The following is a 16,554-nucleotide window of genomic DNA, read 5'->3' as shown; positions in this document are numbered from 1 at the left end:
AATTAATACACAGTTAACTTTATGACCTAAACTCAAGGCCACACTAAAAAAACCAAAATTTTTTAGTGTGGCCTTATTTGCCTGACTACAGAAAGTTTAATCATAGACTAACCAACACAAGAGAGTGCGTTTTATCAATAAAACCCATGTCTCAATGTATTTTTCTAGTATTCATGATGTCTACTCAAAAATCAAAATCGAAACCATAACTGCTGATCAGCTTCAGACAACTCCCTTAAAACAATAAACAATCTAGGACGGTAGTAGAGTCATAGATAAACTTCCTAGTGAAGCAGAAACCGCAGACCAATAATTAGTACAAATATATATATTTACTTACTGATAGCACAGGCAGAGGGGAATGGTTATATTCATTGACTCATTTTACGCTCAAGCCAAAATGTTCTTGAGTGAAAATTTAAAAACGTACGTTTTCATGTCCCTGGCCTTTTACTTCGTAGATACTAGATTTGTAGTTTATTATTATGTGTTTTAATATTTTTTTGGACGTGGGCAACATGTTACACACATTTATTTGGTTTTAAATAGGTTCTAGGTATTTTTTTCGTATTTTTAAAGTCTCGAAATTCACGACCATGACGTGTCCCTAGGGTACATTTTCCAACTTTCACGCTGTTTTTAGACTAATTATTCATGCCGAAATATATAAAGCCATATTTTTATGTCATAAATGGTTATTAAACTTACAAAAAAGGAGCAAATTATAATTTTATTGTCATTGCAGACTGACTACCATGACAAAATAAGTCTGTCCCTTGATTTGGCGTCACGACCATTTGGGAAAAATTTTCAACTTTGGAGCACGACAGTGGCAAGCCCGGCGTCGATGGAGTCAGTTGGTTTTAGAGACTAGTTCGGGGTGTACGTCAGGATTGTAGTGCCGGTTGTTTTGAGTTGAAAGGAGGATTTGCAAGATTAATAAAGGAAAGATTGTGTTTTTTGTAATTTTGGTGTGTCCATGACCGTACGAAGTCATTCGATGAAGTAGACATGGTGTTAATTTTTGCTTATAAGATATTTCAATTGCCAGATTAACCTAGAAGTCCAGTTTGTATCCTCGAACATGAGGTGCAGGGCTACCGCCAGAACAGAGCCAAATAACACGTAATTTCACGACCAAAGTTTCACGACCATCGCGGGTTTTTTCACGACCAATCCAGCCTTATGGATTATAGTGTGTTTGGTCGTGACAATAACTTTAATATAATTGTAAATTGAACAGTTTAGTTCAATTGAAACACATAGTTTTATTATAACTAACAGTATAATTGAAGGATTGTTTAGAAAGATTTAGATTATTCCAGACAATTCACGACCGTACCGCTTGTCCCTGACCATCACGTTTATGATTTCTATCATAAAAATTTCAAAAATTAAAATATCGTCATATTTCAATGTTTTATACACAAAAGAAGCACACCTCTATACAAACATAACGATTTTTTGGGTCTCAGGTAAGTTTTTTCGGAGTTATACAAACTTAAAAAGATTTTATTGGCTTTTTTCTATTTTTTGAGTTTTTAGCGAATTTCCCATATAGGGAATAAGCTATTACCGTAGTACTCACGGTAAGACCTGGACCTGGGACCGATTTTTTTTTTGTTTTGAGGTCCCTAGAGGCCAAAAACACCATCCGTTCAAATTCATATATATATATACATAATTATATATATATGTGTCCGTTAGCGCGATAACTCGAGCAAAAATGATCCGATTTTGATTAAAGTTGGTACAAACGTGTAAACCTACGTTTATTCGAACAAGTTCGCAAACCAGCATGATCGGACTATGGGAACTGGGGTTTATGGGGGCTTTTATGGGGTAAAAATGGGTTTTTCCCGTTTTTTACCTAAAAAACATAAAATTTTGCAATTTCTTTCTAAACTATTTTGTAGAGCTTAAAAAAAACAAATTATTTAGTATATTGAAGCGTTATAATGTGCCTAATGGTTACGGAGAAAATTCCAAAAAATTTTAAATTTAAAATTCTCATGTTATTCTTATGGAGAATAAGTAAACTGTTGTAGTTTGCTTGTTTATAAACATATTTTGCCCAAATTTGGAAAATGTTTTTATTTCTTACTAACTATTAACATTTTACATAAAATACACTTTAACCCTCCCTGTTGCAGCAAACCTATGTGTAAAACTGATTCTATTTAAATAGAAAATAAATGTGATATTTTTAAGGAGGCATTTTAGTGTAAATCCATTCAGGGAAATGGAAATTCGCTTAGTCTGCAGGTTTGCTGCGGTGGGGGTATTTTATTTTTTTCTAGAAAGACCAAATATACCAAAAAATCAGTGACCTTTTTATTGTATAATGGTCATAAAAGTAAATTAGTTTATAGCAAAACATAGTTATAAAAATAATATTAACTATTTTTAATATTCATTTAAACGTCCGTTATGGTTGTGACAGGATTTTGTGTTTTTCTACTAAAGATGCTCTTTAAAAAGAAAACTACCAAAGATATTGCGTTACCATGGACATTTTATGAAACTTCAAATGTTAATGAAATAAAAAAAATAATAAAAATTTTGAAAAAAGGGGAAAAAATTTGCAAAATGCTTTTCCTGAAAACGTACGTTTTTAAATTTTCACTCTCTTAATCTCTCTTAGGCTCTGACCAGCAGTTATATATTTTTTAAATCTTACTTTTATACTAAATATATTATTTTCTAAAAAAAAAACATTAAAGCACTCCATTCCCGTTTTTATTTATCAGCAAGAAATATAGCAGCAATGTTAAATTAACGGAACTTTAAGTAAATCTGTTATATTATTAAAGTGATACAATCAAATTCTATGTAAACGGTTAAGGCAATTTAGCAAATAAAAATATAGGCATATGGCACATCAAAAACGAAGCTTAGAGTGTGTAGATTTGCCAAAAAATTATTGGTATGAACAAATTTCTTATGCGTTCAGCCAACAGCCCCACAGGCCGATTTCCAAAGGGCTACACCTGACATGCTTCCAAAGTTTATATGATTTAATTTAATAAAACAGCTGGTCAATGCAATAAACTGGTGTTTATTTATTTTCTAAAAAAAATAAAAAATAAACATTTAAACATGCTTTATGTAGATTGAGGAAATAATGTGCATTATTTAGTAAAGGGTTGGGTTTGGTTTTAAAGAAAGGTTGTATACGTTTTGTAGAGTATTGCTCAAAGTTTAATTCGTAGTTATTTTTGTTTGTGTGTAAGACTGATTTTGTCCATCAAATCTTTACCACAATATTATTTTACTTTTTCTTAAGATTTTATCTATACTTAATGGCGCATGGATTTCAAAATGGAGTAGGTACTTAAGTGTTGTAAGGATCGAGTACGGACACAAATCGTATACTAGATCATAGCCAGCTGCACATGTTCAATATGGTTTGTTAATTCTATATGAACAAGCCGAACTGATGTGCGGATTTGTGTGAGCATGCAAAAGTTTGCTCAAACAACATGACAGAGTTTAAGCCATAAATTTGATAGTTTTTGTGGGAGCATTCATTAAAAATCAGTTCCTCAAATCAGTTCCTCAAATCAGCTGTTTTGACATCACTCTAACTTACAAGCCGAATCAAAGTGGTGTACCGTGCTATCTGGTTCTATAGGATAAGGGATGTATTAATTAAAGCAATATAGTATTACTTAAACATTTATTCTGTACAAACTAAATTAAAAGTAAAATTAAACATAAATATTAAAGCAAATCGAGAAACAATAAATACAATGATTAAACAAGTCATCTTAGACTGTTGTAGGCGAGGGACCCAACAGTCCATGCGACGCGGAGGACGATGAAGCCGAACAAAGCCTTCAGTGTTTGGTGAGCCCAGTAGAACCTGCAACATGAATATTATGTATGAAAAATATGCAACTTGTATTGAAAACAAATTATCATTCATCCAGTAGACTCTTGCTCAGTCGTTAATTTTGTTGAGTAGATGTCCGACCAAGGTTATGGTTTAACAGAGTTTTCTAGGTGTGCCATCATGTTAACATACATTAATTCTGCTGTGATTGCAAATTATTTTCCAAGCTTTTGCCAATGCAATGTAATTATATGTAATCAATATACATTTGCTGTTGACACCTAATTTAAATCATGTGATTTTACTAACGTACCTGTCTGACCCTTATTTTGAAGGATCCATATTGCTCTTGCTACCTATTATATTGATGTTACACAGAAGGCTTGATTCAATGCATAATGCCTGATATTTGTGTATTTCAGGATAATTAATGAGAAAACTGTAATTACAAAAATAACTGCAATAAAATATAACAATGTTTGGTTGTGTTCTGGTCCTATGACTTATGAAGGCAGTCAATTATTGTTAACTTGATGTTGCTTTAGATTATAAAATCTGCTGGAATAAAATACCAAATTGTATCACCTTCAGGCCGTTCAAGGACTAGTGTCTGCATAGTCATCTTCTACAGAAAACCTAACATTTTAAAAAACAACAAAATACAGAAATGTACTTGCAAATGCACACACAACAACTACACACTAAGTAAAAAATGTCATTCAGCAGAAGTTGACAATGATATACATGTCCTCATACAACCTGAAGATGGATTCAATTCGGCACGGAACTACAAGTTTGGCCAACTAAAATTTAAGGAATTTTAAGTCTGTAAAGATTTTTTACAAATTGTAAAACCACACTATTTGTTAAGTATAAACACATACCTCCTCCACCTAACCATGGCTTGGGGCAGAGTGCTCATATCGTCTTTGAGCAGGTAAACCCTAAGGCCTCGTATGTAGTTGTAGAAGAACTTGTCCCAGTCCAACTGTTTCATATCAAAGTTGAACGTTTTCTGATCGCTCGGGCTCAAGCTCTTCCACATGGCTTGCACATTGTTGTTGCTGAAGTCCCATGATCTATGTGCGAAGTATGCCAGAACCATGGTGAACTTGTCAATCTTCTTATACACTTTGTATAGGCTGCAACAATAACATCATCAGTGGGAGATAAAATAAAAGTTAATTAATTTTCAATATCAATTATTTAAGATGGGGATGCCACTAGGTGCGAATTTTAACCCCAATATGAGTGAAGGGAGTGGCGCGATCTTATGTAGTCTTGTTAGCGACTAAGGCCGACATGTTCCTTAGACAAGCTGTTAATTAATAGCCAATACAGCCAATTGGCATCAACTAAGAGAGTTTATATTGGCAAACAAAACAACATTTTTTCCTTGTAACAAATTGGTCTAGTTATCAGGATAGTACTGCGTATAGTGTGGACATTAATCCACACCAGGGAGCATCGCATCCACAGTGCATGCCTATAAATAAATATCTACAATTTGCGACTAAATGATTTCAATGTTGGACCATCAAAAAGTTATTGGCTGACAGTTTCATAAAAATCGATCAAATGATGTTCTTTTATCAGAATTGGTGTTTTTTTTAATAGAGTAAAGCTTTGGCTGTGTAAATGATTTGTTATGAGATTTGAGTCAATAAATCGCTAATTAATTCAAAGGAGAGCAAACCTAAAAACTAAATTTCCAGTTTTTAAATAATACTATTTTTGAACTCACTTGGGACTCTCTTTTCCAGTGATCTTGGCCAATCCATCTATGATGAGAGCAGGCAGGTAGTGAAGGAAGTAGGTACAGATCATGTGCATGAGAAGGAATCGGTGTGTCGTCATGAAGTAGTACCACATCGCTCTCATGGGAGGTACTTTTGTACCATGAAGCTCTATCAGGTACTTGAATTCACCCCACTTCAACGGCTTCTCCACTGACGACACATAGTTGTATATTTTCACGTCTTCGTTTGTCTTGTCATTTCTGGTCTCTGGTGTTTGGTTGTTTTGGCTGTAATACATATAGTGATTACACAACTATAAGTGTAGTGGGTAGATAATGGAGTTGTCCAAATGAATCCTTTCTAATCTTGGCTTCAATTGAAAACTGCATTGGTAAGCTACGACAAATCCAGAATAAGAAATTGTTTTTGGTTCTGGTTTTCATTTAAATCTCAGTAGGAAGCATATACAGCTAAAGAAAAAAGGAGAGGGGGTTGTCCAAAATACATTCAAGGCTTTATAAAGACTACAAAGTTATCACAGGGGTTTTAGATCCTAGTGATTGTTAAGATTTTCCACTACTATTCTAAAAGTTGGTCCAAAATTTTCGATTTGTGACAAAGATATCCCTATTGGGTAATGCCTATGCCATAACCTTAAACATGCCCCTATGTTATAACTATTGATCAATAATCATAGTGTCTTAAGCGGACTGTCAGCTGTATATAATCTTTTACACTAAATCCCCGCAATGCTCACCTTTGAGCCATGGTCTCCCGTGCGCTGGCAATTAGTGCGTTGACGGTCATGTCCACAGGCACAATGTTGGCTATGCAGTCAACATTGGCGTAGATGGAGTGCAGAACTCCGCAGCCAGCTCCTACCACGAGACCTGTCGGACCGTACAGGTTGTCTGTCCAACCAATGAGGGGCTCGTAAGCTGTGCCCACCACTGAAACAGATCAATCGTGCGATTAGAGAAGCATTTTGCTGGAAATAAGTTTGGGGGTTATGAAATGAATAGGTTATACATGCAAGTATGTACTTGCTTCAAGATTAGCCATTTTTATGAATTGAAATGTAACATTTTATCTTTTACTTCAAGAAACGCAACGAAATAACACCTCTAACCAACCCTTGCAGCAAAGCTAATAGTTTTTTTTAACTAGTACGTACAACTGTAACATCCATTACAGTATTAAAAAAGAGTGTATTATATGTAGTGTGTCAGGCTTTGCAGCCAAGTACACAATACACTGCTATGAACTGTGTTATTAAATTTTTGATCTGTTAAAAGTACTCAAAACTTTTACTCTCACAGTGACAAGTTTTGAACAATAATGATTGCCACAAACATGAGTGCATACCATATTTTTATTTATATTAAAATCTAATTGTAAAACATCCAGTTTTCATTTGTGATATTTGATTAGGTTGAGACAATGTAAATGAAGCCAACGACAACAGTACTATATGGACATATTAAAAGATTACTACACACACACCAAAATAAGTCGTCATCTCTTAAACTGGGGTGGTACTAATGAATTGATGATTGCATTTTTTTGTTAGTAAAGTAAAACTGTATATTTACTACTAAGTCAACAAGCCAAAATGAAGTAAAATTCTCTGAAAATAATATGAATGTTTTGAAAAGCTTACCAATGGCTGGTCTGAAAATAGTAACTGGAAGTATTTTTGTGTAGTCTTTGACAACATGTTCAGCAACAGCTTTAGTGAATGCATAAGTATTCGGCATCTCTCCTAACAATCTGAAAAAGAACTCAAAAGTTTATTTTGTTGTCCTTAATCTGATTTTTATTCAAAAGTATTTTCACAAGAAAGGTGTTTTGTGATCATAGGATAAGTAATCAACATTATAAAAGTAGACATTATTAAATAAATTTATTTAATTAGGTTTAATATTTGATTGGTTTACTGAGCATTTTTACTCACTTTGGCAACATGGCCTCTAACAGATCGTCATCATTAACATGTTCTATGATCTCCTTGAGTCGTTGGTGGCTGAACGGGGCTGGGTAGAGGGTCTCGTCAATAACACTCAGGTGGCAGTTGGCATACGCAGTTGATACGTGGATAAAAGCCTGAAAAAATACATGACTTCTATAAAGGTCTATGATAGGTTGTATGACAGTCTTGTGAGCTATTTGATGGTCCAAGCACATTTCCGCAGATTATGCAGCTTCAAATATCTTACTTATTTCTGTTGTAGTATTTTTTCATTGTTATTACACTGTTTAAAACTAACATCATATGATAGTCAGAATGATCACTGAAATATTTTGCAGCACATGGGACAAAATAAGCCATAGCAGAGTTATAAACAACTCTTTCAAGAACAATTTAGTTTATTTTATATTGTATTGTTAGTCTTGAACTTGAAACTAAAATATATTGTAAATGCAAAAGTGTAAAAATTGTGCAAACCAAAAGGTCCATTATGTCCACGTCAGTATCCTGTGAGAATCCAGACTTTTAAGTTAATTGTGAACTTATTCGTTTAAAAATATAAACCCATATGTTAAACATTAAAAATTTATTTGGACTAACTTTTAAATTCTTCATCTCTTTAGCCAGGTTGAGCATCTCTTGGGTCCCGCGGACGTTGATGTTGTAGGCTGCTCGGAGTTTCTCGTCAAAGCGTACAGTGGCCGCACCATGGAACACGACCGACACCTCCTGTGTCAGGATCTGTCTGTCGTGGTCGCTGAGCGCCAGACCTGGCGCAGAGATGTCACAGCCGATACCTGTCACTTTGAAACGGTATTTGGGCTGCTCCTGCTCCAGCACGGAGAATAGCTGGGAAAAAGTTATTTATGTTATGACAATATAACATCTGCAATGGTACAATATCTAAAACTACAACTGTAAGGTCAATAAAACTGGTATGTGGGCTGTTCCTGCACAGAGAACAGCTGTTGCAAACAAAAACATATGTTACAACAATAACAGTGTTTAAAATGTAAAAGCTAAAATACATAAAACAGCTGTAAAACCATTGAAATCTATGAGAGATCAATGAATCAAAGCTGTAAAGACAAAATAAGCTATAGCAGTGTGTAAATTAAGTTTTGAAACAAATCTGTATTTTTTTTAACCGAAATAGATAGAAATATTCTGTTTGTGGTGTTTATTTTTAACAAAGGTTAACCCCCCTTACAGGGTAGGGGGTATGGGGGACTTAATTTTTTTCAAATAGCAACCCCTATTGAGTGACAACTCATTTTGCAGGATTTGTCAAAGAAACACAATGACGCAAACCCGATGTGGATATCTCACCCCTTGGCAAAATGGCAGGTATTTCAAAATTTGATTTACTGTGTGTGGAAAAGCACCAATTTCACAAATATGGAAACAAATCTGTATTTTAAAAACCAAAATAGATAGAAATATTCTGTTTGTGGAATTGATTGTTAACATAGGTTCTGCAATTTTTTACATCAACGATATTTTTTCACCTCATTAACAGGGTAGGGGGTAGGGGGTGACTTTTCTTTTTAATAACAACGTTTCAACATAGTACCAATATTCCACTGAATTCATCATATGAACTAAATTACTATTGTTACAATTATTCATTCATCACAAATAATCATTAGAAAATAGTTTACTTTTTAAAAACCTTGCTAGATTATATCAACAAAAATCTTCGCGTGCCAGTTCAACACTCTTTTGAAAATAAACATAAAGTATTTTTTTATTTTATGTACTGTATGATAGCATAAATAAGTGCATTCATAGGAGGGGTTGTGCCAAGCTAAGTGACACATTCAGTATAACCACCCACTGAAGTCTCCAGAGAATACAAAGTCATTCATTGAAGAACCAGGTTTACTTTCTTTATAAAGTTGATAAGGCTAAAGAAGACCTGTGCACTGTGCAGTGTGTACGCATTTAAGCAGCCTTAACAGGTTTGAATTTTCTTGATTCATTTTACACTTGAGCTGTTGTTGTTGTAAAATGGGTTTTGTGTTTTTCACCTTATAATGAAGCTTTTGAAGCACCTGGCAGGCCGAGCTTTTCTCTCAGACTGTGGGACAGTTATTATATTATAAAGCTTAGTCATTGCTCAAAAGTACTCAATCAAACATACTTCAATAATTGATTGGTTATCCCTTAAAATAACTGTAGTTTTAAGCTGTTAATCCGATTTTAAGCTACAAAAATTACAATAAATAAAGTTTTTACCGGATCCTGGAATATCTCGTCCATCCTTTGATGCATGTTCTTCCCCTTCTTCTCTCTCACCAGCAAGTATACCTGGTGTATGTCAGGGCAGCTTCTCAGTAACTTCTCCGTCAAAACTTTACCCATGAAGCCGGTCGCTCCCGATATCAACACGGTTGCATCCCGGAAGCTCTCCGGGATAGTGTCCTTGGGGATTATCTCCATAGCTTTATCCTGAAACTAATTTTGGTGACTTTAGTAAAGGTTTACAATATACAAAGTGTACAACAAGTTTTATTTATTTATTTTGTTCATATTGTCTCTCACATTGATCATGTTTAGAAATTTACTATCACAAATATAATATCATTTATGTTTGGAATATTTACATTTACTTAGTAGAGCAAGGGCTTATATTGGACGATTTATCTAATATCTACTAAAAGTTGTAATATTAGTGGCCAAGCAAGTAGCCTAAATCACTCTCAATCCTCATAATAGGCTTTTAGAATAAATTATCTTTTGATTTTTTTACTTTATTTACTAAGGTCTACTAAAGTGCTTCACGTTTTGTTTATGTACTGTATAGTCTATTGTTTTTACTAAGTTACTAAGTAAGTAATGTTCCAATTAAAGTAACTGAATACTTTAAAGCCACTGAATCTTTCAGTTGGTTGAATATTATTACAGTATATAGTGTTTAAAATAATACTGTATAGTTGATAGTCTAAGCACTTACTTACTTTGCCATTACAAATATAAGGAATAAAATAGTAAAACCTCCCCTTTTCAGGAAATATGAAATTGCTAGATAAATCATTCAAGCTAGAAGGAGATATAAACCATTCAAGTAAACCTATCGTAAAAAAGTCCTTACTCCTAGCAACCATAAAACCAGACAATTCAGCAGCACGTACTGTTACAAAGTTATAGGAATGCTAAAGTAAAGTTATAAATTAAAAAAAATACCCAGACAATCTTACTACGGCGCTGTACAGGTTACATAGCTTGCAAGCCAACCCCGATGTTTGAATGTTCACAATCGTGTATTTTACATGGAAATCTGAATTCAAATCACCCAAGACTGAACGGAATGATAATAGGCTACCTTGCGACGAGTTGCGCATTCATTGCCTCTACAGTCGATGTTTTTGAGCGGATTATTTTATAATACTCATATCATATATGCGATTTTAGACAAGATTTTAAAAGTGCATCCAAGCAAAAAGGTAAATAAGTAAAATACAAACTTTTGAAATTAATGAGTATTGTATAACATAGTGAAGAAGTGTCAATCTTTGACATGTATTTTATTTTAGTGGTGGTTGTTCAATGTTTTGGTCTCATTTGAGCATACAATATACAACAGTTGCCAATTTCAAATTTACAGACTAATAATTAAACGTTACCTTAACAAATAAAATGTAAGTAAGCCAATGTGTAATAATTTGTTATGAAAGTCACAAGAACATCAATTTTAATTTTTACGGAAGAAAATATTTATTTTCCTTATTGGTAGTTTATTTCCTTACAAATTCGATTCAAAAATATTATTACATTCTTATTGCAAAACTTATAATCCCAAAATGATAATATTTGTTGTACTGATCATTACTTGCTTACGCAAAAAAATCCCCCGGCATGTTCTTACATAGTAAATGTTTATTCCCCTCTAAAGGCAATTACTTTCCCTGCAAATATAATTGTTCAACTTAATTTTGTTATGAACAAACTCATAAATTCTAAAACGATAATGAAGATATAGTTGATGGTCACTGTTCATAACACTCATACACCGAAAACATTAACTAACAAAACAAAACATTGAAGATCCGTGATTATTTCACAGAAGTGCCAAAACATTAACTAATCAAAAACAACAATAAGAAAAAGGAAAGGGTCATTTTTACACACAAACTAAAAAAAAAAATAAAACAAAACAGTTTAAGTGTCGGGTCACACATAACCTAAGGTTATTCACAGAGAAGTATCCCACAAAGTGCAAAATTAATGCAAATCTGATTCAGAGGTGAAGTTGCCAAGCCGGTTGTTATGCCAGAGATAGCCATTTGCTCACGCCCTCTGACCTAAGGACCTTGGACTTCTGGAAGGACGAGACTGGTCAGAGGACACTTGGAATAGTGGAGCTGGAATTTTAAATGTTGTCCTTGTGTCCGAGTGCATTGAGTTCAGTTGATAATGCTGCAATATGTTTTATTTTGGATATGCTCGAGGTAGCGTACTTTTTTACAGATGGTAATAATGGTTTTGTCAAGAATGTACATGTAGGAATCTACACCATTCTTAATGTTTAATAACTTAAATACGCAGTTGTGCAAAAGTAGGAATACAGTTGAATTCCGTTGGTAATGAATAGGTACTTTTAAAATTAAATTGTATATGTTTGAGTCTGCACCTAAAAAGATAGCTAGTCTTCCATGAAGTGTTGGTATGTTATTAATTTATCTCATAAAGTTGTAAATTTGCCAAAAAATATAATTTAGCCATTAGAAATCTTCAGATGGATCCGGTTTAAATAAAATATCATAGTTGGTACAGCATTGCATAGTTTTATTTAAAATATATAATTAGGTAGTTTTATAAATATAAAAATACACTTTGTTATACTCTTAGATCGATAATAACGTCAACTAGCTAGATTATGTATTAATTCTTTAAGTTTACTTTCCATACTTGTTCCTTATTTACAAGATAAACTAAACTCGTCTAATACATAAACTCCTCATTTTATTTATTCATGAACCTCAATATATAAAGCTCAGAAAATAAAAACTACCTACAACTAAATATTAATTCCTACAGCCACTTCCCATTAATCATTGAAAAGTGAAAATATATAATTGGTCCAATCGGGTTTTTTTACTCAATCAAACTGAGGAAAAATGCAAACGCACTGTATGCAAATGCACCATAGGGAAGTGTAAGTTGTGATTAAAGTGAAATAAGGAAAGTTGCATGATTTATGTTAGCTACACTTGATACACGTAACTATAGTAGTTCACCTTGATGATACTGACTACAGAGTAGAAACTTGCCCACGCTAAGTGCACTTGCACCTTGAAATGTATCTATTTAAATAGAATTACAGTTTTTTGTTGTAAATTGCCTGGATTAATGTAAGGTTTTTGCGCTTTACAATGTAGTGAAGTCAAAACGAGTCTATTTTCAATTCAGTCTGTTTGTATGTTGCCTGTTCCTCGAAACGGATAATTTGTTGGCATTTTATGGGAAGATAAGAGCAAGTCGACCATTGTTTTAAAACGTTTTCAGTCTTGTATGTTTTCTGATGTTTCTAAAGGTTTTAGGCTAATTATGACTGGCTTTTGACCCTTGGTATTGAAATTACAATCACACTTTATATGTTAAACAATATACATGGTGTTTTTTTAAAAGCTTGCATCTTTATTTATGTAAAAACCGCAATAGATAGAAATATGCAGGGATGTACTTAATCCATGGTTAAAATTTGTGGGTACAGTATTTTCTTTATGATTCACGAAAACCCCGGTTTACCGATAACGATGCAAGTGCGTTTTCTGAGTTGTATAAGTTTATTGGATCGTATTAATATACACGATTATTCAATATTCGTCTTAGAGCTCTGCTTTCATTATTTCAAAGTGTTTTTTATAGAATTTTATATTTTTTCCCCCAGACACTTGATAATGAAAATGTAATAAACAGCGTTTTAGGAAAAATCAGTAACAGTAATAATCAGAAGTGACAGAAGCCATTTACAGCTGATTGAAAGAAATTAAATTGAATAAAAAGCCATTGATTACATATGTCACTGTACATTTAAAGGGTTTACGCCGACTTATTTGTGTTTGTAGTCGACTAAAACTAGTAGTTACTTTTACAACTGAGGAATTAAATGCCGTTGCAATTGCGAAGCTAAAGCTACTAGTTAGACTATATTTATCTTTCGATTCGCTTTGAGATGTCAGGAAGTAGTGGAGAAAGAACAGCTGTCTCGTTTATTGTAATCAGTGCCGGGTCTGTGCCAAGCGTAGTGACGCATTCAGTGTAACCACCCACTCGAGTCTCCAACGCGGCCTTCTTCTGAAGGAGCTGAATAGGATGTACGTATTAGATTAGCCTCAAATGACAACTTCAAAAATATCGGATTATCAACACTAAAATAAGAATACCTGCAAGAGCTAAGGCTAGCAAAATAGTAGGGCTTTCAAAAATATTTCAATTTCTTGCCTCTTTGAAAATGAAGAGGGCGCCGATCTTATAATTAGTTATAAAGCAAAATATGAGGTCTGACTTCATAATTGAGTGTACGAAATCATAAAGAAAAATCATGGTGATACATACCTTACAAGTTTAATGTAGAATACAAAATAGTCAGTTCTTTTGAATGAAATTAAATTTACTTTGCTTTGATGTGTAGCAACAGTCAAAATGGCTTAATAGGTTTTTCAGAAACTATAATAGCATCGTTTGCAAGGAAATTAAAACATAAACAACCACTAAATACAGTTGAGTCATGGAGTTTTATTTAAATTTTGGATTTTTCGATAAGCAATAGATCTAATAATAATACAAGTCACTTTAACACACATTGTTTTTTTTTTTTTATTTAAGGGTAAACTAATAGTAATATTTATAGATCTTTTTAGTTTCTCAACCCGGAAAATATTCAGTGTATTTAATTGATTGTTTACATCACAAGCAAAAACACAATGGTTGGATATTTAAATCATTCATAAGCAATAATTTGAAAATGCATTAATAATGGGTAATTGTTTTATTTATATAGAAAAAAAAAATTGTACACACACGCTTACTATAAACAACAGTCTCATCAGCCAAATTAGGTTTTGCCTAAGTAGGTTAAGAAGTGGTAAAATAGAAACCAGGTTAATTGGTGAAATAAAGTAAAAACGTATTTTTTTATTTGATGTCACTATGGGCCTTTAAAATTGATCTAGATTATTGAGGTTAATGGATTGAGTTGCGGTCTCCAGATTGTAATAAAATGGAATGTTGATACGATTTAGATCTGGAAATGTCTGTGTTAAAACCTTTGTAATATGCAAATAAAATACAATAGTAAACATTATAAAGCTACCTATATCCATTTTAAAAATATATTTATTTTTGCTTTATTTCCGAGTCTCATAGCTGTTGTAAAACGTAATTATACGTATATGTAAAATGTTTTACTACAAACTTTTTAAATACACTTCATACTTATTACACTACGGCACAAAATATAAAAGTTGACTAAAATACACAGTACCAATACCAGGAAATTTCGAAAGAATCCAATGCTATTAACATTTTGTCTGGAATAATGTGAAAGAAATTTAGCCTTGGGCTGTTCGTCTAAGCCGTATTTAATGGACTTTGGAAAACAAAGTATTTAATAATGTCCTTCAAACTTTCCTTGTCAATCAATTGGCTTAGTAAGTCAGAAAATTACTTAACCAAGATTTGCAAGATTATTTTTGAATACAAGTGAAAGTGTTGCTAATCTGTGAATATTTGTCTTTTAAACCTCTAAACTTAATATGCTATTTTGGACGGTAGATAAACAAGATTAAGGAGTTTAATTGACCTTTCTTTTGTTTTATGAATTAAGTTATTGTCTCCTTACATTATTTACCGTGAATACTTAATTTGTTGCAATCATAGCACTAGTTATTTTGCTTTCTATTTTTACGTTTTTCAATAAAATGGCGACCATACAAAGTAGGTATTTTTTTTAAGCTTGGTATGAATGGAGACAAGTGTAGGAGTGGCGCGATCTTGTAGTCTTGTTAGTGACTAAGGCCAACATATTCCTTAGACACAGCTGTTAATAGCCCATACAGCTAATGGAAACTAAGGGACCTACAGTTTAAAGTGGAATCCAAAGCACATTTTTGCCTTGGTATTAACGAATTGGTCTAATTATCAAGATAGTACTGCGGATAGTCGTAGTACTCACTAGTATTGTATTTCGTATTGTAAAAGGAAATATAACTCTAATATTTCAACATTAATTTTAACCATGCAAATTGTATTGATTATAATATGACACATACATAAAACGAATATTATTAAATACAGTTACATCCCTAGTCTGCAACTAATTATTTTAATGACTAAACATAAGTCAAATGTTTTTGATCAAGATTATACAATAAGTAGTCAAACTTACGATAAAGTACCCTACCTTAAAATTATCTTTGCCTATTGACAGACCACAAAAACCAAAAGACACTTTGTAAAATAAGCATGAAAAATAAGGAGGAATATGGTTCTTTCTAAGGTGATACATAGAAGAATTTAGTCCAGAAATCACTGAATACACACTAAGGTGAGCTATATCGTTTGGTTGAGAAAGTATAGGCACTCCACTAACTGGAAACCTCGCGTTGCATTAACCAACAAAAAAAGATCAGATGATGTTTGAAGGCAAAATTAGAAATTAAGTTAAATTTAAAACGACCTCCTCTTAACACCTTTACTAAACATTTGCTGCGTATAGACAGATATATGGATATAAATAAATTGCAATCGAAAGTGATGTTTAAAAATTATTAATTTTCAACCAAGTTGTGTGCCACATAGAAAAAAATCATATAGATAGTAAAAAATCGAAGAATTGTATACACATAAGTATATAGTACGAACTCAACATAACTATACAACTTACAGGAAGTATATTCAGCGCAGGGTTGTTATGTAGTCCAAAGAACGTGCCTAACCTCCTTTGAGTCTGGAGGCAACACAACTACCAGTAACCCACTTGGACGATCCTTACTTGGAGAGAATCT

General features: G+C 33.1%; 1 protein-coding gene across 1 annotated transcript in view; it reads right to left on the bottom strand.

Annotated features, from left to right (window-relative positions):
- Positions 1-3,668: 3,668 nt before the first annotated feature.
- The window catches only part of LOC128992406 (fatty acyl-CoA reductase wat-like), a 29,795-nt gene continuing 16,909 nt past the window's right edge, over positions 3,669-16,554 (bottom strand). Inside the window, exons 2-9 of the mRNA XM_054415967.1 lie at positions 9,782-10,000; positions 8,144-8,392; positions 7,529-7,677; positions 7,235-7,344; positions 6,332-6,524; positions 5,580-5,861; positions 4,720-4,977; positions 3,669-3,865 (exon numbers count right to left, since the gene is read on the bottom strand). Of these exons, the coding sequence (XP_054271942.1) occupies positions 3,766-3,865; positions 4,720-4,977; positions 5,580-5,861; positions 6,332-6,524; positions 7,235-7,344; positions 7,529-7,677; positions 8,144-8,392; positions 9,782-9,985 (1,545 nt within the window). The 5' untranslated portion in view covers positions 9,986-10,000 and the 3' untranslated portion in view covers positions 3,669-3,765. The remainder of the gene's footprint in view (positions 3,866-4,719; positions 4,978-5,579; positions 5,862-6,331; positions 6,525-7,234; positions 7,345-7,528; positions 7,678-8,143; positions 8,393-9,781; positions 10,001-16,554) is intronic.

This window comes from Macrosteles quadrilineatus, unplaced genomic scaffold (genome assembly GCF_028750875.1).
Source record: "Macrosteles quadrilineatus isolate MER2022 unplaced genomic scaffold, UCM_ALF_1.0 Scaffold_4__1_contigs__length_99947679, whole genome shotgun sequence".
In the NCBI taxonomy this organism is placed as follows: domain Eukaryota; kingdom Metazoa; phylum Arthropoda; class Insecta; order Hemiptera; family Cicadellidae; genus Macrosteles; species Macrosteles quadrilineatus.
Note: the sequence above shows the minus strand (reverse complement) of the source record. Positions and strands in the feature narration are given on the sequence as shown.